Source organism: Cotesia glomerata, linkage group LG5, assembly GCF_020080835.1.
Source record: "Cotesia glomerata isolate CgM1 linkage group LG5, MPM_Cglom_v2.3, whole genome shotgun sequence".
Classification (NCBI taxonomy): domain Eukaryota; kingdom Metazoa; phylum Arthropoda; class Insecta; order Hymenoptera; family Braconidae; genus Cotesia; species Cotesia glomerata.
The window spans coordinates 2,269,083-2,295,451 of NC_058162.1; the positions used below are offsets into that span (position 1 = coordinate 2,269,083).

The 26,369-nt window shown below is 27.4% G+C and overlaps 6 protein-coding genes and 1 non-coding gene across 8 annotated transcripts; 3 read left to right on the forward strand and 4 right to left on the reverse strand.

The window, feature by feature from the left end:
• Positions 1-671: 671 nt before the first annotated feature.
• On the reverse strand, positions 672-742 carry Trnaq-uug. Its single transcript has one exon. It is a non-coding gene; the product is annotated as a tRNA-Gln (tRNA).
• A 198-nt stretch (positions 743-940) lies between these two features.
• Positions 941-4,659, reverse strand: LOC123266338 (lachesin-like). The gene is made up of 5 exons (XM_044730567.1): positions 4,174-4,659; positions 3,567-3,805; positions 1,693-1,946; positions 1,217-1,620; positions 941-1,142 (listed from the first exon to the last, which is right to left on the reverse strand). The coding sequence occupies exons 1-5, from the start codon at positions 4,223-4,225 to the stop codon at positions 1,102-1,104; spliced, it is 990 nt and encodes a 329-aa protein (XP_044586502.1). The 5' UTR covers positions 4,226-4,659; the 3' UTR covers positions 941-1,101.
• A 250-nt stretch (positions 4,660-4,909) lies between these two features.
• Positions 4,910-7,383, forward strand: LOC123266336 (2-(3-amino-3-carboxypropyl)histidine synthase subunit 1). Its single transcript, XM_044730564.1, has 3 exons — positions 4,910-5,323; positions 6,333-6,640; positions 6,724-7,383. Exons 1-3 carry the CDS (start codon positions 5,005-5,007, stop codon positions 7,327-7,329), a joined length of 1,233 nt encoding a protein of 410 aa, XP_044586499.1. The 5' UTR covers positions 4,910-5,004; the 3' UTR covers positions 7,330-7,383.
• A 3,037-nt stretch (positions 7,384-10,420) lies between these two features.
• On the reverse strand, positions 10,421-12,520 carry LOC123266335. Its single transcript, XM_044730563.1, has 3 exons — positions 11,718-12,520; positions 10,898-11,482; positions 10,421-10,700 (listed from the first exon to the last, which is right to left on the reverse strand). Exons 1-3 carry the CDS (start codon positions 12,196-12,198, stop codon positions 10,447-10,449), a joined length of 1,320 nt encoding a protein of 439 aa, XP_044586498.1. The 5' UTR covers positions 12,199-12,520; the 3' UTR covers positions 10,421-10,446.
• Positions 12,521-14,042: 1,522 nt separating this feature from the next.
• On the forward strand, positions 14,043-17,290 carry LOC123266343 (class A basic helix-loop-helix protein 15-like). Its single transcript, XM_044730576.1, has 3 exons — positions 14,043-14,109; positions 15,483-15,752; positions 15,837-17,290. The coding sequence occupies exons 2-3, from the start codon at positions 15,507-15,509 to the stop codon at positions 16,128-16,130; spliced, it is 540 nt and encodes a 179-aa protein (XP_044586511.1). The 5' UTR covers positions 14,043-14,109; positions 15,483-15,506; the 3' UTR covers positions 16,131-17,290.
• A 474-nt stretch (positions 17,291-17,764) lies between these two features.
• Positions 17,765-20,739, reverse strand: LOC123266334 (DNA polymerase delta subunit 2-like). Of its 2 annotated transcripts, none has more exons than XM_044730561.1 (5): positions 20,477-20,739; positions 19,581-19,900; positions 19,272-19,497; positions 18,354-18,588; positions 17,765-18,302 (listed from the first exon to the last, which is right to left on the reverse strand). In XM_044730561.1, exons 1-5 carry the CDS (start codon positions 20,658-20,660, stop codon positions 17,876-17,878), a joined length of 1,392 nt encoding a protein of 463 aa, XP_044586496.1. In that variant the 5' UTR covers positions 20,661-20,739; the 3' UTR covers positions 17,765-17,875. The 2 variants fall into 2 exon arrangements, with proteins under 2 accessions (XP_044586496.1, XP_044586497.1); XM_044730562.1 differs by having other exon boundaries at positions 17,766-18,284.
• Positions 20,740-20,904: 165 nt separating this feature from the next.
• Positions 20,905-26,311, forward strand: LOC123266324. The gene is made up of 4 exons (XM_044730537.1): positions 20,905-21,083; positions 21,151-21,490; positions 22,631-24,393; positions 25,475-26,311. The coding sequence occupies exons 1-4, from the start codon at positions 21,043-21,045 to the stop codon at positions 25,620-25,622; spliced, it is 2,292 nt and encodes a 763-aa protein (XP_044586472.1). The 5' UTR covers positions 20,905-21,042; the 3' UTR covers positions 25,623-26,311.
• The last annotated feature ends 58 nt before the right edge of the window (positions 26,312-26,369 follow it).

Here is a 26,369-nt window from a genome sequence, read left to right on the forward strand (position 1 = left end):
GAAACTTATCGTCAACTTGGTGTGAAAAAGTTTCAGAGCAACTTTTGCCGACAACTTGGTGACAACTTGGTGAACAAGTTGACACCAACCGAGTTACTTTCCAAGAGTTGCCGCCAAGTTGGTGACAAGTTGCGGCAGTAGATTGACAGAAAGTTGCGGCCAACTTGGCTATCAGGGTTACAGGCTTGATACTGTCTACATGAGCGAGCCTTTGTAAATTTTGGCTGGATTGAGCTACCTTAAATTGTTAACAGGCGAGACCATCTTTTTCTCGCTTTGCTCTCACGGAGTTCAACAGAACTATCTCTGTCGCACTCCCAACAGCAGAGCAATTGCAGTTTCGATTGGTTTCACGAAACGAATGAAATTTTTGAAAAAAACGCTTTGTGGTGAAATAGTTTATTAAATTATCTATTATCTCTAAAAACGTTTTTTCAAAATTTCCATTCGTTTCGCTAAGCCGATTGAAACTGCAATCACTGGTCTCGGCTGTTAAGTTAGAACAAAATTTTTTTTTTTAATAACTATTTAATTGTATAACGTAAGCATAAGACTAAATTACGCACAATCCTTGAAAAAATTTCTTATTTAAATTAGACTACATTATTTCTTTTCATTAAAAACCTATTCAAAAGTGATCTGTTAATTAATTTAATGGAAAATAAAAAATAAGGTCCCGCCGAGATTCGAACTCGGGTTATTGGATTCAAAGTCCAATGTGATGCCGCTACACTACGGAACCTGTTGGGACCCCGGAGCTTTGGTTTCTATCACGTGACAGTCAAAGCAAAGCCTGTTTCAGTTCGCGGAAGACTGGTTACTAAATTATAAAATTTTATCTCCATATAGTAAGTAATTAACTATAATTAACTAAGTGTTGGAGCTGAAGGCTATTAGAAAATTCAATAGATAAGAACCATCAATGAAAAAAAATACATAGTTATAATTTTTTGATGAAATTGTTTTTTAAGTATTTCCATTATGTTTATTTGATAAGTATACATAAATATCTTAACTGTTGAATTGAAATATGATCAAATAAATAATGGAAAAAATATGGAATGATTTAAACGTGAATATATGATGAATGAAAAATTATATTTATAGATTACAAGCTGGTGGGCACACCGGAATGATTGTTTCTAAAAAAAAAAAAAAAAAATTTAATATAAATAAAAGCACTAAAAGTAAGTAATAAAATTAATATTCAAGTTACCAAATAATTCTATTGACGTATTATGAGAGCCGTATTTATTGCTGGCCTTGCAATAAAACATTCCGTATTGTCTTTTTTCAACAGTAATAACACGAAGAGTTGTGTCAGATATTTCATCAGCTGTAGCGAAGTGTGATATGCGGTAGTCTCGATTATTACTGATTTCTTCACCGTCTTTGATCCATGAAATTGCTGGTGGAGGATAAGCTTCTACGTGACACTCTAAATCCTGGTCATACGTCAGAGCTTGACCAACATAAGGTCGCTTGGCTGTAACTACTGGGGCAAATTCAACTTCTACATTTATAATACGACGATGGCCACGACCGACTCCATTTGTAGCAATGCAATAATAAATTCCACGATCATCTTTAGTAATCGATGGAATAGTCAAGATATTTCCTCTGCAATAATAAAGGTATTTTTTTAATTATAAAAATTGATGTATTTATCAAGAAAGTAATCAAATTACGTACTTAATAATTAAGCCACCGCTCGAAAAAGGAACAGATTGTCTTCGCCATGAAATAGTAGGTGCTGGATAACCATTAGCATAACATTCAAGCTGGACACTTTTTCCTTCAGTGGTAATGAAATTATTCGTTGAATTATCGGTTATCGATGGTTCAAATCGTACTTGTAATTGTACGTATGCTGGAGTCGGATTATCTACAGCAACTTGAACTCTACATTCGTAGATACCACGATCTGTTTGTTGGACATTGTCAATCTGTAAATAATTATTTATTTATTGCAGAAGAACGCAGATCCGCAGTATACATTAATAGTAACAATAAAATATTTCAAGTGATATTTGAATTTAATATGAATATAAATAATGAAAGGGAAGCTAAAAATAAGAATAAAAATAAAATTGGTGAAATGGTGAATGTATTAGTTATTTAGTATTGTATTTTTGATCTTAGTTATGAAAGCAGACATTGAATTTTCAAAGAAGCTGGTATCTTGGTAGTGTTCGTTGACTAGATTAGCTATCCTGTTCCTTGGACCATGGTAAACATAATTTTTTATTGTCTTAGGGCCAGTTTTTCAATCCGGGATAAAATTTTATCCGAGATAAAAGTACCGCCAATAAAATAAAAAAAAAAAATAAATAATTCAGCGACGTGATATTGCTCTCAATTAGTTCTCCATGGATTTGGTCGTTTATTTAAATAAAAATAAATAAATATATCATAAAAATAATAATAACCTCTTATTGTGTCATTTAAATTATTTTTAATTAATTGACACAATTATAAATTAATAATAGATATGTCAAACGCAAGATATGAACTCGAAGGGCTCAAAAGCAGAGCTACCTCTTTGAGCTCATAAAGCTCAAAATAATACGTAAATTGTAATTTGGAGCTTGAAGAGCTCAACAACATTATAAGTGCAATTTCAAGCGCTTAGGTATAGAATTAGCGGGAAGTTACAGGGATCTCCTTCAGGGTCATCCGTGTTCCTACTTTTTATTTTATTTATTTACAATCAGGAAGTTGTCACAATTGGAGGTGAATATTTCTGTGACATGTGGCTAATGTTTATTTATTTTAATTCAAAATAAGTGACTGAATTCAAGGAGAATTATTCGTTGGCAATATCACTGTGCTGAATTATTTATTTTTTTATCATAATGGCAGTACTTTTATCTCGGATAAAATTTTATCTCGGATTGAAAAACTGGCCCTTAATAACGTCCAAAAATCTGTGTTGTCTTAAGCTTGGCCTTGGATGGATAATTTCAAATTGTTCACGTTTCTCTGGTGATTCAATATATCCGTTGACGGATTTATAGAAAAATATTAAATCGGCAACTTGTCGACGACTTAGGAGACTATCTTTTAAATTATTAAATTATAATTTCTTTCTAATTCTTTATTTATAGGAAATTTCAAATATTATTATTATTTCTTTATTCACCAGCCATGAAATCGAAACTTCTTGCGGCATTCCATAAAAAAATAATACAAAGTACACGGAAAGAACAAGATGACACTAAATATAATCCCAGATTATACTCAATGATATCTGTGGTGAAAAAAATTTCAGATAGTAGCTAGAAAAATCAAGATTATACTGCGTGATATCTGGATTATACTCATTGTAATCTGGATCATACTCATTATAATCTGGATTATACTAGCTACTATCTGAAATTTTTTTTCGCTCAGTATAATCTGGGATGATATCCAGTGTCATCTTGTTCTTTCCGTGTATGGCATATTATGAAAACAATGAAATTAAAGGCAAAGTAAAAGTAAAAATTAAAAATTAAAGTCTGTTATTAAAGTAAAAATTAAATTAGATTACTTCAATCTACGTATATATACCCTAATCAACATACCCGAAGAGTGTAAGTTGAATTGTCGGCATAATAAGAAATAGAAAATCTAGAATCTCCAATAATTAAAGAAGTTCCCGAAGAAATTGGCAATCTATCTTTTATACTTTCAACTTTTAACCAGAAAACTGGATATTCATCGCCGTATACTACCGAACATTTTAATTCGACTGACTGTCCAATATCCACGATTTGTTCCTGGGATAGATAAGATATCGTTGGAGTTCTTTGAGCATAAGTAACTAAAAATAAAGAATAAAATTATTATATAATAGAAATATTAATAAAAATAGCATAAAGTCATCATTAGAAACTAATGATTGGATAATAATTGAATTTCTTGGGTATTATTGTAAATATGTAATCACTTATTGCTTGATTACTCAAAGAAATGTTTGATCAATGTCAATTATTTCCCCCAAGAACTTATAAAAGGTGAATGCTTAAAAAATTCTATTGAAAATAAATAAGATTTTTTAATTAATAAATATTTAAAAATAAAACACTAGATATTTTAATTTAATTCAAGTTGAAAATGAAATAGCAGTTTGTCTGCTATTCTTTCAATTGTTAACTAGAATAAAATTATAATAAATTAATTAAAACTTACTTTCGGTAATTGATGCTACAGTAAGAAGTATTCCTAGAATGAATTTCTTCATTATAAAAAATAAAATTTTACTTATAAATTTTTTAGTTATGAGTTAAATTCACTGAGAGCCAGCACGTCGAAGCAACTGTTGTTACAAAGGAAATACAAATAAAAATAAATAACGAAGAACTTTAAAGAGAATATTATTATTATTTTCTTGACTCTTGGATGCACAGGGTGAGTATGACAAAAGTGGAATGTTGCTGGGTATAATACAATGGATGAGTGAAGCGATGAAAAAAATCCGGTTCTTGATTTAGTAATTTCAAGGTAAACTCAATGCCACTGCGCTAGTATTCCATTGCTTCTTATTTGTGAAACTTATATCAGTGGTAGTTGCTAACACCCAGGGTTTTAAAATATTCAAACACGCACTTTATCATGAATAACAAATTATATTTCCATAAATTTTTTATCAAGACCTAATTCAATTTTTTATTTAAAATTTATCTGTCAGAAACTTGAGTTTTATTCATTAAAAATAAAAAAATTACGTTAAATAATTCACAACTAATACAGTAAGAAATAATTGAGGAAATTTATAAATGATATATAATTAAATTAAAAACAATTGTAACTAACGGCTGATTTTTTATATAAGTTCAGATTTCTATCACTGTCATCAATTATCAATTGTTGGTAAATTTGATTTTTAATTTGCCAGCAAAACATTTTTGTAAACATAACCTGTAAAAATAATAACTATTATATTTACAAGCACAATATTTATATGTTGGAGATTAAAAAAATTTATTAATTAATATATTTAGTAATTATACAAAATAAATAATGAGTACCGAAGAAAATTCATCAGTAATAGTGGTAAAAGCTAAACCAGTTAGAAAAGTTTACAAAGCTGGAGCTGTTCGTGTAAATAAAATTCCTCAAGAATTATTAAACGATCCAATATTAAATGCTGCTATTGCAGCGTTACCTGAAAATTATAATTTTGAAATTCATAAAACAATATGGAGGATAAGAGAATTAAAAGCAAAAAGAGTTGCTCTGCAAATGCCGGAAGGTCTTCTATTATATGCAACTACAATTGCTGATATAATTCAAGATTTTACTGAGGCTGAAGCTGTCATCATGGGTGATGTTACTTATGGTAAATATTAATGACATTTAAGTTAGCTGTCACTTTGCAATTTTTTAATTTTATTTAATAATAAAATTTGTTCCAAAAAATTGCACTTTTAATTTTTTTTAATTTCTACATGTCAATTTTTTTCGCATAATTTATTTGTTATAAAATTATTTAATATATGCTAAATTAATGTTAATTCAATAATGACATTAAAGTTAGCTGTCACTTGACAATTTTTTTTATTTTATTTAACAAAAAAATTTGTTCCAAAAAATTATTAAAAAAAAATTACATTTTTAAATTCTTTTAATTTCACCTCAATTTTTTTTGCTATAATTTATTTTATGAAAATTAATTTAGCAGATATTTAATAATTTTTCTAATAAATAAATTACTGCATAAAAAAAAATGATATTTAGAAATTTTAATAAATTAAAAGTGCACAATTTTTTAAAAATAACTTTTCGGAACAAATTTTTTTGTTAAATAAAATTAAAAAATGGTCATGTGACAGCTAACTTTAATATCATATTTATTTTTTATAAAATTATTAAATATATGCTAAATTAATTTTAATCAAATAATGACACAAAAGCTATCTGACACTTTATAATTTTTTAATTTTATTTAACAAAAAAATTTATTCGAAAAATTTATTTTAAAAAAATTGCATTTTTAATTTTTTCCTCAATTTTTTTTTCTATTTCTTTTTGCCATAATTTATTTATTATAAAATTATTAAATATATGCTAAATTAACTTTCATTAAATAATGACATTAAAATTAGCTGTCGCTTAACAATTTTTTAATTTTATTTAACAAACAAAATTTGTTCCAAAAAATTATTTTTAACTTAATTTAAAAAAATATCTAAGTCAATTTTTTTTGCCATAATTTGTAATAAAATTCTTAAAATAATTAAATTAATTTTCATTAAATATTATATCTATAAATCTAAAATTTATAACTATTATCATTATTATTAAAAAAAAAAATTAAAATACTAATTAAACAATTTATTTAAATATAGGAGCGTGTTGCGTTGATGATTTTACAGCCCGAGCGTTAAACATAGACCTCTTGGTCCACTACGGTCACTCATGTTTGATTCCAATTGATCAAACTCAAGGCATCAAAGTTTTGTACATATTCGTCGACATAAAAATCGACACTGCACATTGTATAGATTGTCTAAAAGCAACCTTGCCAGTAATAACAAAAATCGCTCTTGTGAGTACGATTCAATTTGCTGGAACTCTACAAGTAATTGCCAAAGAAATGAGAAGTGCTGGATATGAAACTACCGTCCCTCAAAGTAAACCTCTGAGTCCTGGAGAAGTAATAATAATTTACAATTAAATTATTAAATAATTTAAATATTTAATCATTTTTTAATTTTTAATTAAATTTTTTTCAAACAGATCTTAGGTTGCACTGCGCCACGAATCCGGTGCGCAGATGTTTTAATTTACGTCGGCGATGGTAGATTTCACTTAGAAGCCGCTATGATTGCAAATCCGAAGCTCCGAGCCTACAGATACGATCCTTATGAAAAAAAACTCAGTGAAGAATTTTACGACCATGATACAATGCGAGTGGTGAGACAAAATGCTATTGAAAATGCCAAAGGTGGACAGACAATTGGTCTTATTCTTGGGACTCTTGGTCGTCAGGGTAATCCAAAAGTACTGGATTCACTTGAAAAAAGAATAATTACCTCAGGAAAAAAGAATGTTAACATATTAATGTCTGAAATTTTTCCGGACAAAATATCAATGTTTTCCGACATTGACGCTTTTATACAAATAGCATGTCCACGATTGAGTATTGATTGGGGAACAGCGTTTACTAAACCTTTTCTAACTCCTTACGAAGGAGCTGTTGCATTGAATCTTTCGAAATATGACCTGGAAAAACCTTATCCAATGGACTTTTACGCTTCATCGAGCTTAGGCCCTTGGACTCCTAATCACAAACCACAAGAGCTTGAAAAGCAAAGCGATGCTTGTTGTGGAAAATGTAAATAACTATCTCAATAAATTCAATTATTTGTATATCGTAATAATAAATTATAGCTTTAATATTATTATCTATATTATTAAGACAATTAGAAAAATTTTGTGTGCAAGATAGTCATTCATATTCTCATCGATAGTCAATTTATTATGATAAGTGTTTAGGCTGCATTCGAAAATTATCTCTAGAAACATAATTGAGAAATGACCTTGTATCTTGTAAACTATTGACATTTTTATAAAGATATAAGCTCATCCTGATGTTACACCCATCGAGACCTTTCATTTGAGTACCCACATCAATTTTTCATATATTTATATAAATATTATATATATATGTATATATGAAAAATGTATGAAAGTGCATGTGGGTACTCAAATGAAAGCTCTTGATGAGTGTAACACCAGGATGAGCTTATATCTTTAAAAATGTCATTAGTTAAAAAAGTACAGTGAAATTTAACATAATTAAGAAATGACCTTATATCTTGTGAACTATTGACATCTTTAAAAATATAAGCCCATCCCGATGTTATACTCATCGAGACCTTTCATTTGAGTACCCACATCAATTTTTCATATATTTATAACTGTTATATATTATACAGGGTGTCCCAGATGTAACGGACGCCATTGTAGCATTTGATGAAAAAAATAATTCTGAGACGAAAAGTCCTTAGCCATTTTTTAATTAACCTCATAGATAATTAATTATTAATTAAAAATAACGTCTCTTTATTTGTTAGAGAAAGAGCGCCAGTGTCCAGTAAAGTACGTGCCAAACAAAGACACAACTAACTGTATGACTAACTAGCTTCTATAGCTAACGTAGTCACACATATTTACTTACACATTCACACGTGCAAGCGTCTTCGTTTTGAACGCACTTGACTGGACACTAGTGCTCTCTCTCTAACGCATAAAAAGACGTTATTTTAATTAATAATTAATTATCTATGCGTCTGATTGAAAAATAGCTAAGGACTTTTCGTCTCAGAATTATTTTGTTTATCAGATGCTACAATGGCGTCCGTTACTTCTGGGATACCCTGTATATATGTATATATGAAATATATATTAAAAATCCATGTGAGTACTCAAATGAAAGCTCTTGATGAGTGTAACATCGGGATGAGCTTATATCTTTAAAAACGTCGATATTTAAGAAATTACAGGGCATTTTAACAAATATCTTGTGAACCATTGACATTTTTAAAGATATAAGCTCATCCCGACGTTAAACTCATCGAGACTTTTCATTTGAGTACCCACATCAATTTTTCATATATTTATATATATTATAAATATGTATATATGAAAAATATATCAAAATGCATGTGGGTACTCAAATGAAAGCTCTCAATGAGCGGAACATCAGGATAAGCTTATATGTCTAAAAATATAAATAATTAAGAAATTACCTTGTATCTTGTCATCTACTGACATTTTTAAAGATATAAGCTCATCCTGATGTTACACTCATCGAGACCTTTCATTTGAGTACCCACATCAATTTTTCATATATTTCATATATTTATATATATATTATATATATGTATATATTAGGGTGGGTCAAAAAAATCAACTATTTTTTTTTTTACAATTAATACGGAAAAATGGGTTACTAGGCACCTTAAAAAAATTCTCACCAAATATGAACTCTTAATTTTAATAGGAAGATCCTCCGCGTCGCAGTTTTTCATTTTTTTCTCAGTCCAATAGAAAAAAATTCATTCCTCATCATTAATTGGTCGTACAGAAAAAATTTTTTTAAGAATTTTGTAGGAAATTTAATGCTCTACAAAAAAGGTATCTTATGTTTTGGCGATTAAATTAAGCGTTCAAAAGATATTCATCATCAAACTTTCATGTATACCGATTTTAAGAGTTTTTGATTAAATAATCGAAAAATTTCAATTTAATCTATCAGTTTTGAGAAAATTTACACGAAAAAAATTTTTTTTTATCAACTGAGAAACTTCAAAAATGTTTTTCAAGCTTTTTTATGTGTAAGTATTTTTTATCTACATTTAAAAAAATAAATTGTACATTATTTATCGCTTAGTTAATCATTTATCAATAAAAAAAGCAAAGTTTTCATTATAAATATATTATGATTTCAGTTTTAGAGAAAAAAATGTCCAATTAGTTATAAGAAAGTTTTTTATTTCAATTTTCAACTGAGCTATTTATTTTCAAACAATTTTTTGTTGCAAGTAGGGTAGTTTTTTCGATGCTCTTTCACAACTTGCAATAAAATTGAGATTGCTCTTCGTCTTTCGTTAAGCATTGGTTATATTCACTTACTAATGCGACACCTCGCTCTGCCACATCATTAACAACTTTCAATTGTGCGAAAAATTCTTTATTTTCATTATAACTCTCATCAGTAGACCATAAATCAATATTTTTGTCAAGAAAATCATACGGCAGATCAAAGATCTCAAAAAGTTTTAATGACTTCTTAGAAACAAAGTCACTTATATTTTTTTGCAGAATTAAATGTAAATTTTTTCTATCAATAATAAATCTTCTTGCTTTAGAATCTGTACCTTCGCGAGTCTTAACAGCTTCGACAATATTCTTCTTTATGTTTAATGGAACGGTATCATCAAAAAGTGATAAAATAGCAAGTTCATCACTTAAGTACCATAAATGTGAAGTCATTTTTTCACATGTAGCCGAGGAAATTAAAGAATTAATTTTACTGTACTCAATTAAATTTTTCATAAACTCTAAGTCGTGATTAGCAGCAGAAGTCGCAGAAGTTGATGAAAACCAAGCTTTTTACATACACCATAACTATAAAAATACAAAATTGTCGAAGACCATCCAATTCTTTCTTAGAAAGGTCAAATTCATCTCTAAAAATAAACATTTTTAGGCAATAAATTGCCTTTTGCCATCCATCTTGCATGATGAACTGCACCAGGACGCTTGAAGAAAACTTTGCTCTCGTGGCATTTCTCCCAGAAAATTAATGACAATTCCAATATTTCTTTATAGTCATCTCGGGGTTGCGATAACTACCAAAAGTAATCAATTATTCGTAAAAATCAAAATTATCCTCTACACTTAAAATTGTATTTAAATAATACCTGTAAGTATCGCTTAATAAATGAAGATAGATTATTTTTTTTCATTCGTAATAATATTAGCAACAATACTATCTTCAACACCAGATTTATACTTCGTTTTATCGAATGTGTCCCAAAATTTTTTGAATCTGCCAAATATTGGAACATTTGGTCCGGATGATACTGGCCAATAGACTTCGAATGCACTCCTTAAAATGATCTCATAAATATGATGGCGACATGGTAACCAAATTAATTCTTTTCCTAAGGCCTTTTCAATTTCTTTACATGTACCATGATGGATTCCTGTATAGTAAAAATAGATAATTACACTTTAAGTTCTGTATTTAATAAAAATTGTAACGCATATTTAAAATCTATAAATAAATAAAGAATTATAACTAATGGGCACGTGTCGAAAATTTAATTAATGTATGAAAACAATTCAACTAGAACGATGAAAATAAAATTTTCTTTTAAATATTTTATCATTGATTAGTTACTTGTATTAACCGCAGTCGTGTCAAAACACATCGCCTTGATGTAACTAATAATACCCCATTGATTTAACGTTGACAAGATGATTGCTGTTTGATTTTCTGCCGATCCACTATTCATTTTTGGAACTCCAAGTAACTGCTCAGTACCAAAAGCAGTCAAAATAATCGGTAATCGATCCACAAATTTCGATTCAGAAATGTCATTCAGTATTTTCCCATCCCAATGCACGACGTATTTATCATGAGCTTTGAAGTTATCTTTTAGTCCTATAACAATGTCTTTTCGTGAGAGCATGCGAGTTCGTTGAATTGTTCGATAACTAAGAGTTGTATCTTCTACATTAACACCAACACTTGATAGAACTAGAGCAATAATGAACATCGCATCTCTACTACTAACATTAGCTCTGTCGAGTGCTGAGATAAGCTCTGGAGTTAGATTATTTATTTTTGCTCGTGTTGTCGGTATTTGAGGCACATACTCTAAATCTGAACCGAAATTTGTAGCTTGACTTAATGTAAGGGTTGAAGATGACTCTGATTCCTCACTTCGAACAATCTCATGGCTGGTTGAGGGTTGATTCAAATCTAAAATAAGCGTTGTTATTTAATTAATGGAAGCAAAAATATGGAACTCATTCATTTTGACATCAAATAAGGAACACAAAGAGTTTTTTATTTATCATCTACGAACATATTGACATTTATGATATAATTAATTAGAAAAACAATAATATACTTTATTATTCATAATTTATAATCAATTTAATTTATTTTCAATTCTGATTAAAATTTATAATAATTAAATGTTGTAAATACTCACGACTTTCATCTACTTCCATCGTATTCATAGTACTGTTTAATTTATTTGGGTTATTTGAAAGAATTTCTTTCCGGGTATCACTTTTTTGATTTGAATATAGTTCACGAATATCATTATCAAGCAGTTTTATTGATTTATGATCTACAATATCAAATAATGCTTTGATTTCATTCTGAAATATTATTACATTTTTGTTTTGGGCTGATGATTTTTTTCGCACAAAAGATTTTTGCAATTTCAACCATTGGTTATGATAGCGAAGAATTTTTTGTATTACATTAGTTGATCCACTAGTCGGAATCTGGTTGTTTTTCCATAGTTCAATAACTTGATCAGTTGCATTTTTAGCACTTTGTTTGATAGAACATTTTAACACTTTGAGCTGATAAAAAAAAACACTCATAACCTCTTTCACTGTTGGCAACTTACGTTCTGAAATTTTTTGCATGGGTTTTCCGATCAAATGAATTTCCTTACCCATATTTTCGATAAATATATAAATTTATGTAGTGACCGCAAAATTTGTAAATATTTAATCGTTTTATCACATATACAAGATCATAACTTGTGGAAACACTAGAAATGTTGTAGAAAATGTAAACAAATAAAAACAATATAACTATAAAGAAAAATGTAGGTGGCGCTAGTTCACAAGAGAAACAGAGTAAATAGAATACAAAACAAAAATTCTCTACAGAAGAAATTTTCCCAAGGACAATATACAGCTGTAGTGGAAAAATTTTTTAAGACGTTTTGAAGACGTTATAAAAAAACAACATGATCGTGATTTCTAATGATGAAAAATAAAAAGTTTGGAATTATTGAATAAAAATTTTGAAAACAAAATTCAAATAATACTTACATTAAAGACAAAAAATGAAATTTTCTCAAAACTGATAGATTAAATTGAAATTTTTCGATTATTTAATCAAAAACTCTTAAAATCGGTATACATGAAAGTTTGATGATGAATATCTTTTGAACGCTTAATTTAATCGCCAAAACATAAGATACCATTTTTATAGAGCAGTTAATTTGCTACAAAAATTTCTATTGCCCATTCAATAATAGCCATTTCTTGTCGAGTTATAAAATTCATAAACAAAAGTGACATTTGACTTAAAATAATCAATCTTAAATCTTCAATATTAGTGAAATGGTGAGGTTTACGGAAAAAACATAAGATACCTTTTTTGTAGAGCATTAAATTTCCTACAAAGTTCTTGAAAAAATTTTTTCTGTACGACCAATTAATGATGAGGAATGAATTTTTTTCTATTGGACTGAGAAAAAAATGAAAAACTGCGACGCGGAGGATCTTCCTATTAAAATTAAGAGTTCATATTTGGTGAGAATTTTTTTAAGGTGCCTAGTAACCCATTTTTCCGTATTAATTGTAAAAAAAAAAATAGTTGATTTTTTTGACCCACCCTAGTATATATGAAAAATATACCAAAATGCGTGTGGGTACTCAAATGAAAGCTCTTGATGAGTGTAACATCGAGATGAGCTTATATTTGTAAAAACGTCAATATTAAAGGAAGTACAGTGTAATTTAACAAAATTCATAATTTAATAAACCAAAATTTTATTTATTTATAGTTCACATAGTAACTGCAAGGTTGCTAGTCATTATTATATTACATGCTATAAAAAAAAATAAAAAAAAATGAAATGGAAAAAAAATGAGCAATCATGAAGCGTTCGAGCGACACTCTTACTGTTCTGTGTCGCAACAAACAGACACATGCTCAATCGTAACCGTTGGTGGTTGGGGTGCTCGGGTGGTGTTTTGCGATAATAAAGGGTCCGCGTGGGCGAATTACGTCATACGCCCACCTGTAGCCAACCACTTCATATATACATTTTATACATAAACCTTTTTGTGGACTACAATCTAACGGGTGTCTAATTTTTGTAAATATTTTAGTAAAAATTTCTTTAAATAAATAATAAAAGTATGAAGAAGAAGAAGAAATTTACCAGGTATGATATTTATAGCCAAAGTAAATTTATAGAGAAAGTTATTTTATTACGAAAGGAAGGAATTAAAATGATTGGCTCTGCAATTATGACACAGGGTGTATATTTGAAATTTGTTGGGAGGGTGAGAGGTGGCGCCGACCGCACCCCGACGTCGCGACGTCAGTCGTCGTTCAAACGTGGCTCAACAAGTATCTCTTCCTTGAATTTTATTCTTATTTAGTGAGTATAATTGTATATTTTTTTCCGGGTCTTATTTTTAGTCTAATTAGTTTATTTATGTTTTGTGATTGATTATTAATAAATTTTTTTTTAATTTTTTATCAATCAGGTGATGATGAATATTTATTAATAATAATAATTATAATCTTTTGAGAAGATCCAATTATTTTAAAGTGATAATCAACCGGTAAGTGACTATTAATCTATATTATTAAGAGAATAAGAAAAATTTTGTGTCCAAGATAGTCATCTGATAAAATCGATTTTTTTAATGAATAAATTTAGTGTCATTGCAAAGGTCTTAATTTAAATTTGTGCCTTTTCAAGGTTTCATATCATTCTCACCGTTAGTCAATTTATTGTGATAAGTCTTTAGGCTCCATTCGAAAATTCTCTTTCTCTAGATACATAATTAAGGAATGACCTTGTATCTTGTCAACTAATGACATTTTTAAAGATATAATCTCATCCTGATGTTACACTCATCGAGACCTTTCATTTGAGTACCCACATCAATTTTTCATATATTTTATATATTTATATATATGTATATATGAAAAATATATAAAAATGCATGTGGGTACTCAAATAAAAGCTCTTGATGAGTATAACATCGGGATGAGCTTATATCATTAAAAATGTCAATAGTTAAGGATGTACAGTGCAATTTAACATAATTAATAAACGAACTTGTATCTTGTCAACCATTGACGTTTTTAAAGATATAAGCTCATCCCGATGTTACATTCATCGAGACCTTTCATTTGAGTACCCACATCAATTTTTCATATATTTCATATATTTATATATATGGATATATGAAAAATATATGAAAAATTGATGTGGGTACTCAAATGAAAGCTCTTGATGAGTGTAACATCGGGATGAGCTTATATTTGTAAAAATATCAATAATTAAGAAATTACCTTGTATCTTGTCAACTAATGACATTTTTAAAGATACAAGCTCATCCCGATGTTACATTCGTCGAGACCTTTCATTTGAGTACCCACATCAATTTTTCATATATTTTATATATTTATAAATATTATATATATGAATATATGAAAAATATATCAAACATGCATGTAGGTACTCAAATGAAAGCTCTTGATGAGTGTAACATCAGGATGAGCTTATATCTTAAAAAATGTCGACATTTAAGAAAGTACAGGGCATTTTAACAAATATCTCGTGAACCATTGACATTTGTAAAGATATGAACTCATCCCGATGTTACACTCATCGAGACCTTTCATTTGAGTACCCACATCAATTTTTCATATATTTATATATATTACATATATGTATTTATGAAAAATATATCAAAAATGCATGTGGGTACTCAAATGAAAGGTCTTGATGAGTGTAACATCGGGATGAGCTTGTATCTTTAAAAAGGTCAATATTTAAGAAAGTACAGTGCAATTTAACAAAATTCATTATTTAATAAAGCAAAATTTTGTTTATTCATATTTCACAAGTTACGACAGTTACATAGCGACTGCAAGGTTGCTAGTTATTATTTAAATTAAAATTTATTAAATTTTTAATTTTTAGACTTCAGTGTATTATTTATACAACATGCGGTCAGAAATGACAAACGAAGACAGCTTGGACAAAGATTGGAATTTAGAAGACCAGTCGAGTAATAAAACTGTTTCAGCGCTACGAAAAACATCGAGAAGGATTGAAAGGTTTAATAATAATAATTTAACAAGCTCGAAGTCATCTTCTCGCGGGTGTACACCAAGGGAGAGAACTCTCAGGAGATTAGAAAGTAACGAGAGAGAACGAATGAGGATGCACAGTCTTAACAACGCGTTTCAGGTTCTAAATTTATTATTATATCCCTGTTGGGAATTAAATCAATTGATATGTAGTTTATTATTATTTTTTTTATATAAATTTTAGAGCTTGAGAGAAGTCATACCTCACGTTAGTAAAGAACGACGTTTGTCTAAAATAGAAACATTGACGCTTGCTAAAAATTATATTGTTGCACTTACGGACGTAATCTGTGCAATGAGAAATGACGAACAATCAACAAATGTTCAGACAACTCCAATTATTGATGGTGAAAAATCAGATCATATTAATGACTGTTTAAATATGAATACTCCCACGTCTTCGAGATCTTCTAGTCCAGAACTCCAAACATTTTCTACCAACCCTAGTCGAATTAATTCACTTTGGAAAGATAATTAAAATTTATTGATTGACCAAATATATACTAAACTTTTAATATCTTACTAAAAAGAATGGAAGATACAAAAAAAAAAGCTAGGAATATTTTATGATAAAATTTACATGAATTAATTTTATGCATCAACTTTTTTTAAAAAATATTTATTTTTTTAAACTTAAAAAAAATTTTATCAACGAAAGTGACCAATTGAAAGATGTAAAGAAAATTTTTTCTAAACTTTTAGCAGAGACTTTTCTCTCATTAATTTTAATATTTTTTTCTCTTTTATTAGATTATATACAATTAAAAGTAATTATTGAAATCTATATAAATCTATTTGTGCCAGATTGCCAGTATTAAATCAAATTAAATTTAAAAAAAAAATTAATTATAAGAAAATGATAAAATAATAAATATTTTCTTGTCTAACGTAGAAAATGCATTTATTAGTGAAAGTAAAAAAATTCTATACTATTTAAGGTAATTGAAGAAAATAGACCGTGAAAAAATTTTAAATTTATGAAAAATTCATATTATTTCATTAAAATTATTATAAAATAAAAATTATAATAATAATGTATCACTCCTACAATTTAACAGAAAAAAAGCAACCCAAAAAATATCGCTCCATTTTTTGTTACAAAAAAAAATTATTATTATTATTATAATTTTTATTTTATAATAATAATCAGCTGCCCGATTGTAAAACACAGTAACCGCAAAATTTTTATAGCTAATTTTTTTTAATATTGCTGCATTTAGACCTTAATTTAAAGTATTTTTTAAAAATATTTATAACTTACTATTTTCTATTCGTAAATCAAATTCTTTATCGATTTGGCGCAAAAACTTTTTTTTAATAAGAAAAATTTTGAAAAATCTTAAAATTGTCAATTACTGTGTTTTGAAATTAGACAGCCGTAATTTTAATGAAATAATTCGAATTTTTCATAACTTTAAAACTTTTTTCGGACCTATTTGTTTCGGGATTCTTTATTCAAAGCTTTTATGTAATTTATATTGATTGTTGAGCAAGAAAAAAAATAATGGAAAGTATTTTATGGAACAAATTAAATGTATTGTAGATAATAAAAAACTAAAAACATCTAACTATCTTTATAGATGTAACATCGAAAAGAAATATATTATATTTATTATTATAAATAAATAAATCTATATTATAAGAATATATTTACATAATTCATATTTTGTAGAAAATTTTAAAATTTCTCACAGCCTCTATCGAATAAATTAATTAAATTTTTTAAGTATTTTTGGTAAATATTTACAAGTAGGATCAATTATTTTAATTTTCATTTTTTTAACGAAATTTTTATTTGATTTTATTGATATTTTTTTTTTTTGAACAATAAATAAAAAAAAATCACAATTTTAATAAATTTTTTAGAAAATTTTGATATTTATTTTTTTTTCTTAAATTGTACGTTCTTTTTAATGTATTTTTAAAAAAAAAATAAAATAGAAATTTCATTTTACGCAAAATTTTTTCCAATTTTTAAAGATGATTTTTTAATTAAAATATTAATTTTTTGATATTTTTAATATCACTACCATGAATCCGCTGTAAAAACAAAGAAGTTAATAAGAAAAATTAAAAATTTTTTTTAATTAAAAAAAAATTATGATTTATCAATTTATCTATTTTTTATAGCCAAAAATAAATTTAACCCCACTTGTAAACAATTACCCGACAATTTTCTACGAACATTAAATAATATTAAAAAAAAAATCATTAATAATATTATTAATTCTGAAAAGTTATCGGCCAAGTATCTAAAGACAATAAATCTACAACAACAGCAGTGTGTGTTTTTGAAAACTTGGGAATACAAATAAGTCTAACTGTTTGTCCTTGATCACCAGTAACACACTTTGTTGCATACTCATTAGTATTCCCAACAAAATAAATATCAGGACATTCGTCCATGATAAATGGATCAGTTTCAACGTAAGGGTAGGCAGCAAGTGTATCGGGTGCTGTTGGCGCAAAGTGCCTCCAGTATAATGATTTTTCTAACCAATCAATTGGTGAATACTCATTTAAATTCGCTACTTTCATAATATCTTCTATTGGTTGACCACTCGAGCCTGCTAAAATTCTACTTCCGATTTTTCCAATCCAAGGATTTGTGGCGGCATACAAGCTTTTATACCTTAAATTTTTTTTACGTCTACAAATAATATGAATTTTTTTTTTTTTATAAAAAAAATGTATAACATACCTGAAAGAAAGAGGTAAAATGGAGGGATGAAAAGGTTGTTGCGGTATCGAATGATTTGACGGATCAAATTGCCCAGGCATTAGAATGACATTTGATGTCGAGACAATTTCACTTAGCAAAGTATCAAATCTACGTGTTGCTAGTATTGTTTTCGTTGTAGTAGCTGTAAATTTATTTTTTGAGTCCACGTATCCTTTGTGTGTATAAGTTTCGACAGAACCTTTTATGCTGTTTCCTATCAAAAAAGACAATTTTAATCTATATTATTAAGAGAATAAGAAAAATTTTGTGTCCAGGATAGTCATATGATAAAATCGGTTTTTTTTTAGTGAAATTTAGTATCATTAAAAATTTATTTTGATAAGTACTTAGGTTGCATTCAAAAATTCTGTATCTCTAGATACACAATTAAGAAATGACCTTGTATCTCGTGAACTATTGACATTTTTAAAGATATAAGCTCATCGCGATGTTACACTCATCGAGACCTTTCATTTGCGTACCCACATCAATTTTTCATATATTTCATATATTTATATATATGTATATATGAAAAATATATGAAAATGCATGTGGGTACTCAAATGGAAGCCCCTGATTAGTGTAACATCAGGATGAGCTTATATCTTAAAAAATGTCAATAGTTAAGAAAGTAAAGTGCAATTTAACATAGTTGAGAAACGACCTTGTATCTTGTGAACTATTGACATTTTTAAAGATATTAGCTCACCCCGATGTTACACTCATTGAGATCTTTCATTTGAGTATCCACATCAATTTTTCATATATTTATATATACATTATATATTATATATATGTATATATGAAAAATATATCAAAATGCATGTGGGTACTCAAATGAAAGCTCTTGATGAGTGTAACATCAGAATGAGCTTATATCTTTAAAATTTTCCTTACCAGCTATTATCACTTGCGCAATAAAAGCTGAGTTTTCTTGAACTTGGTTATTTCCCGCCATCCCACTGATCCATTCACTTAAAAGTTGATAGTGCAACGAGTCCGGATTGCCAGATAAGTCTAACCCTGATAGTAATAAAATTAAAATTTTATCTTCTGATGGAAACATTAGAGGAGAACATTCCGAAGCTTGAGGACAAATTCCTGGTACACAATAATCCTTGACCTAGAATTAAAAATAAAAAAAAGAATTAATTACTATGTAGAGTATAAAGCAACACTCTTCTTATAATTAAATAAAAAACATACGTTAAATATTCCACCACTGGACTGGTAACCTAACACACCGCAAATTAATCCTGTTACCATTTCTTTATGATTTAAATCACTGCCTACTAATTTAACTCTCAGCATTTCATCTTCGAGAAATAATTGGTCTTTTTCAGATGAATAATTAGACCTTGATAACTGTGGTATTAATTGAAGTTCATCACTAAGCTCTTTTAAAATAGACGGCTTTAATTCTTGATGCTTATAAATAATTCCTATAAGTATGACTAGTTTTTCTGCTTTACTTTCATCGTCGTCATCATCACCAAGTTGAGATATTGTTTTTACTTGATATTGCCCTAAAAATAATATAAATATTTAATTATAATTTTTTTAATTAATAATTGATAAAAAAATTTCTCTAAAATTAACAAACAGTTGAAAAATTTTAGATTTTTCTCAAAAAATAAATTAGATTTAGAAAATTATTTTTACTTAAAAATTTTTTTAATTTATTTTTCAAAAAACTATTTTTAAAAAATTGTATTTTTTATTTTTTTTAAATTCTACATGCCAAAATTTTTTTTGCAGTAATTTATTAAAAAAAAAATTTTTTTTAATTATCAAACATCTTGACCATTTTTTAATTTAATTAAACAAAAAAATTTGTTCCAAAAAATTATTTAAAAAAAATTGTATTTTTAATTTATTAAAATTTCTAAAAGTCAATTTTTTTTATGCAGCAATTTATTTATTAAAAAAATTATTAAAATTATTAAATATCGGCCAAATAAATAAATATATAATTTTTTTAAGTTTTAAAAAATGTAATTTTTTAAATACATTTTTTTTCTATAATTTATTTGTCAAAAAATTTCTAAAAATTTTCAAAAGTTTCAATTTCAGTCAAAAAAAAAAAAAAAACAATTATTTACCCCATTTTTCTTTGGATTTATTTTCTAAAATATTTTTTAAAGCTCTTAACCGAGCGATATAAATATTGGAGTATTGCTTGTCAAATTTCCTATCTCCAATAATAAATTTTTTAAAATCTTCAAATTCAATTGATGTTCTTTCAATTTTAATTTCGGCATTGTCCATAGCACTAAACTCACTCATCAATCTAATTATTATTACTTACAATTACAATAATAATAAAAATTCATATTTTTTGTTTTGTTTTTATCCGGCTGTCAAAAAAAATAAAAAAAAAACAACAAATGTCAATAAAACAGCTGATCCGCAAAAAACTATCAAACACTGCCACCTAGCGGTGAGAAATAATAATATTTATTCAGTCAGTAAGAATTATTAATTATTATTATTATTGTCATAATTCCACACTGCATTTGTTTATAACCACACAATTTAAATAAATCACAGGAATGTATAATATTTTTAAAAATAAAAAAAAAACCACTTGAAATTTTTATAGTTTAGTAAATGATTATTACTGTCATAGATATTGATAATAATTGTAGACACTTGAAATAAAGCGATAATGAATGAAGAGCCAGAGGGATTATTAATAAATTATTTAAAGTAAGTTTATATTGATTTTAAATTATTAATTTAACCTTTAAATAAATTTTAATTACAATAATTACAGTGCAGAGGAATTATTAGCATCCAACAGCTTGAGAGCTCGAGTTTCAAATGAAATTGAACAGACTTCCAAGGTAATACCAAAAACAGGACTGAGACTCTTTGAGCCAAATGGATCATGGCTCCAGAATCGACAGATAGATGCATGTTTAGAAGCACGAAGAGATTTAATAAATGTAGAAAGAGTGAAGAAGGTGTCTAAGTTAGCTGTCGGTGAATGGCTGCCTCAGGAAAGACGTGTCATAGTCACTAAGAGGTCTGGTGTTGACTGGAATAATTTTGGATGTGAACTTCGAGGTACTTTGTATTTAAATCCTGAAGAAGCTTTATTGCAAGTAGAATTGGTAATTTATTTATTTATTATATTTTTAAATAATTTGATGAATAATGATACTGGAGTCAGCTGATAACTGTTAATTTTTTTTTATTTTTGTAACAAGTCAATTACAATGGAAAAAAATTCTTTAAAAAATTTCTACTAATCTATATTATTAGATAGTTAATTTATTATGATAAGTACATAGGCTGCGTTCGAAAATTCTCTATTTCTAGATACATAATTAAGAAATGACCTTGTATCTTGTCAACTAATGATATTTTTGAAGATATAAGCTCATCTAGATTTTACATTCATTTAGACCTTTCATTTGAGTACCCACATCAATTTTTCATATATTTATATATATTATGTATATGTATATATGAAAAATATATCAAAATGCATGTGGGTACTCAAATGAAAGCTCTTGATGAGTGTAACATCGGGATGAGCTTATATCTTAAAAAATATCAATAATTAAGAACTGACTATGCTATCTTGTCAACTAATGATATTTTTTAAGATATAAGCTCATCTCGATGATACACTCATCAAGACCTTTCATTTAAGTACCCACATCAATTTTTCATATATTTATATATATTATATATATATATATATATATATATATGCTATATATATATATATATATATATATATATATATATATATATATATATATATATATATGTATATATGACAAATATATGAAAATGCATGTGGGTACTCAAATTAAAGCTCTTGATGAGTGTAACATTAGGATGAGCTTATATCTTAAAAAACGTCAATAATTAAGAAAATACAGTGCAATTTATAACAAAATTCATAATTGAATAAAGCAAAATTTCATTTATTTATAGTTCACAAGTTACGGAAGTCACATAGTAACTGCAAGGTTGCTAGTAATTTTCTTATCATAATTGTATCAGTGAAATTAGCTAACAATTTTTTAATTTTTACAAAAATTAACTACAATAATTAATATTTCCAAAAATTCCCCTAATAATTATTTTTTAATTTTCACGTGGAATTTTTTTGCTAAATTTTTCTATTATAATTTTACTGCTACGAAATTCAAAAAAATTCAAAAAATTCCTGATGTCATTTAACTTCAGTATCATTGTTAAATATAATAATAATAACAATGATTTATTTACTGCTATAGAATTGCTTGGACTTATTCTTCAACGGAGTATCATTATCAGTCCAACAAGCCTATGAATTACTAATAAACTCCCCAAACTCCGACTGCTCATTAGATGAATACAGAGTATACAGTCAATTAGCCAGGTCGGGATATCGTCTGAAGAGGTTTTACTATCAAAAATCAGATTACGAAAAAGATGAGTCCTCCCAGCTTAAGAAGAAAGTAATAATTGATTTAGAGGGCAGTCAGTGGATGAGTGGTGCCCCACTTTCTCAAGACACCGCCGATAAAAATACTAAAAACGACGCTGAGTTTGTCATTAACAGTATTATTGATAAAATCGAGGTTGAAGAGCAGAACTTAGAAGACAAGTCTGCGGAAAATATTTTGAATAAAATAGAAAATGATATTAAAAACAAAGACAAAAATAAGAGAAGATTAAATATTGTTTCCGTTGAAACTATGGTTGAACCAGTTAAATTAGTCGCTAATAAAAAAGAAACTAATACATCACTTGGTATTCGCATACAACGCAATGTTAAGCTTCTACCCAAACGGACTGATAAAATAATTCCTTCTTATTTAAATATTGATTCTAATTCCGGTCAAATTACTTCTGATAAATTTAATACCTGTGATTCTGAAAAAATAGCTGAAAAAAGAAAATTAGATGTAATTAATTCTTCAATTCCTTCTACATCATCTTCGCCTATAGAATCATTTAAAGAAGTAACTTTAATACCTGTAAAAAAAATAAAAAATGAAAGGATTGAATTGTCCGATGATGAAATTGAAGAAATTCCAATTCCGATGACTAGAAAAGAAATGTTGAATTGTCTTCCTAATATTAAAGACAAAAATTCTGTTAAAGTAACAATTGATCCTAAGTACATTCCACAAGATATTAAATTAAATAAGAATAAAATTGAGTATGATTCTTTAAATTTAAATGATAGTAAAGATAATTATCAGAATAATCGACAATTGGCTAAATTTTCAAATTCATGTGAAGTATATAAAAATTGTCAGTATAACAGTTATAATTATAATATAAATAATTATCGAAGATCACACTATCAAGACTTACCTAATTATCACAATATGATGTTCGGTAATTCTTCTAATTATAATTATCCAGCTTTTAATTACTCGAATCAACAAAGTGTCTCCAATAGATGGTCGTCATTGCATGTTAATTTTTTTAAAAATATTGCGATGGCTACATTTGCCTTGAGGACTTCAATTACTCAAAGTTTATCGAATATTTATTCTTCTTCTTTTGATCCGGGACAATATTTTGGTGGAAGACAAAATTCACGGTATTATAATCCTGGAATTTATCATAATAATAGAAATTATAAGCCAATTGATAATAATACTAATAAAAGTGAAGGTAACAATCGTGATGATTTAGTAAATGTAGAAGAAGATAGTAACTTTGAAAATTTTTGTTCGTTTGACAAAGCACCGGCTGGTTCGTGGACGAAGTTGAAGAAATTATGGAAAGATGCTAAGACAATAACTATTGAAGATGATAATGATCATATGGATTGCAGTGAAGTTGAAGTTATTAATCACACTATTCAGCCACTTGTTGGGCCTAAATATTCTTCAAGCCTGAAACAAATTTATGATAGATTGAAAATTATTAAGCCGGCTCAGGATAAATCAGTGAGGAAGAAAAGAGGCATTAATAAAATATCTTACAAGGTTTATTCAAATACCCAGCTTTATAGGAAAGCTATTCCGGGTCATGCTATGTTTCATTTAGTTATTACAAGGTTATTATTATTTATTTTATTCACATATTTAAGATTTTATTAATCTATATTATTAAGAGACTAAGAAAAATTTTGTGTCAAGGATAATCATATGATAAAATCGGTTTTTAGGGAAATTTAGTATAATTGCAAAGGTTTTGATTTGAATTTGTGCCTTCTCTAGATACATGATTAAAAAATTAACTTGTATCTTGTGAAATATTGACATTCTTAAAGATATAAGCTCTTCCCGATGTTACACTCATCGAGACCTTTTATTTGAGTACCCACATACATTTTTCATATATTTTATATATTTATATATATCGTATATATGTATATATGAAAAATATATCAAAAATGCATGTGGGTACTCAAATAAAAGCTCTTGATGAGTGTAACATCGGAATGAGCTTATATCTTTAAAAACATCAATAGTTAAGAAAATACAGTGCAATTTAACATAATTAAGAAATTACTTTTTATCTTGTGAAATATTGACATTTTTAAAGATATAAGCTCTTCCCGATGTTACACTCATCGAGACCTTTTATTTGAGTACCCACATCAATTTTTCATATATTTATATATATCATATATATGTATATATGAAAAATATATCAAAAATGCATGTGGGTACTCAAATAAAAGCTCTTGATGAGTGTAACATCGGAATGAGCTTATATCTTTAAAAACATCAATAGTTAAGAAAATACAGTGCAATTTAACATAATTAAGAAATTACTTTTTATCTTGCGAAATATTGACATTTTTAAAGATATAAGCTCTTCCCGATGTTACACTCATCGAGACCTTTTATTTGAGTACCCACATCAATTTTTCATATATTTTATATATTTATATATATCATATATATGTATACATGAAAAATATATCAAAAATGCATGTGGGTACTCAAATAAAAGCTCTTGATGAGTGTAACATCGGGATGAGTTTATATTTAAAAAAATGTCAATATTCAAGAAAGTACAGTGCAATTTAACAATATTCATTATTTAAATTTAATAAAGCAAAATTTTATTTTTTTCATAGTGACTGATAGGTTGCTAGTAATATTTAATTTATTATTTCTTCTTTTCAGTCAAAAGAATAGCCAGTCTCTTCAACCAATTGATCTCAACAGACTTTATCAGGATGGAGATGGAATAGCTATCGTTTTTGCACATGTCAGCGGTGCTACAATATGTTTCATGCAAGCTGGTGTCGTTGCATTACCTAATTTAGAGTGATTAATCATTTGAATAAAAAATTTTGTACTGCGGAAGAAAAATTGATATTTAATAGATAATTGTAAATTATTTACAAATATTTATACTGTAAAAATATAAATAAGTTGGAGCAAAATATTTACTATAAAAATATACAAATAAGTATTGCATACTTACCAAAAGTTAATTTCGCTCTTGTATTTGTAAAAATTAATTTTTTTTTTTCAATCAATCTTTAAATATTCTTTAATATAAAAATAAAAAATGTATTTTCATAATTTCTATTAAAATATAAATACTAGATGACGCTAGTGACATGTTTTGATTTGAGTGTAAATTTATAGCAGGCATGTCAACTATCGCACTAGATCTCTTGTCTTGAAATTGGTGACATTGATTGCTTAGTTGTCATATGTGATAATTATGTGTGTACATATGTAAATACGTGTATGACCCGCTGTCAGTTGATTGCAATAATGTGGGTGGTTGGTTGGCTGGTTGATTAAAACTACTAATATAAATTTACAATAAAACAATACCAACAGTCAAGACAAATCAGCACCATTAATTAACCTTGTATATATATGAGTACACACATTATTAAATGTATATCCTAATGACAACGACTTATGTCAACAAATTAACACTACAGCTGACAGCTATTTTCTTTTTGTACAATTTTTATAATAGTTATTAGAAGAAAAATAAAATTAAATCTTATACTCAGTTGTAATATTTTTGACGTGTGAATGTGGATATAAAAATAAA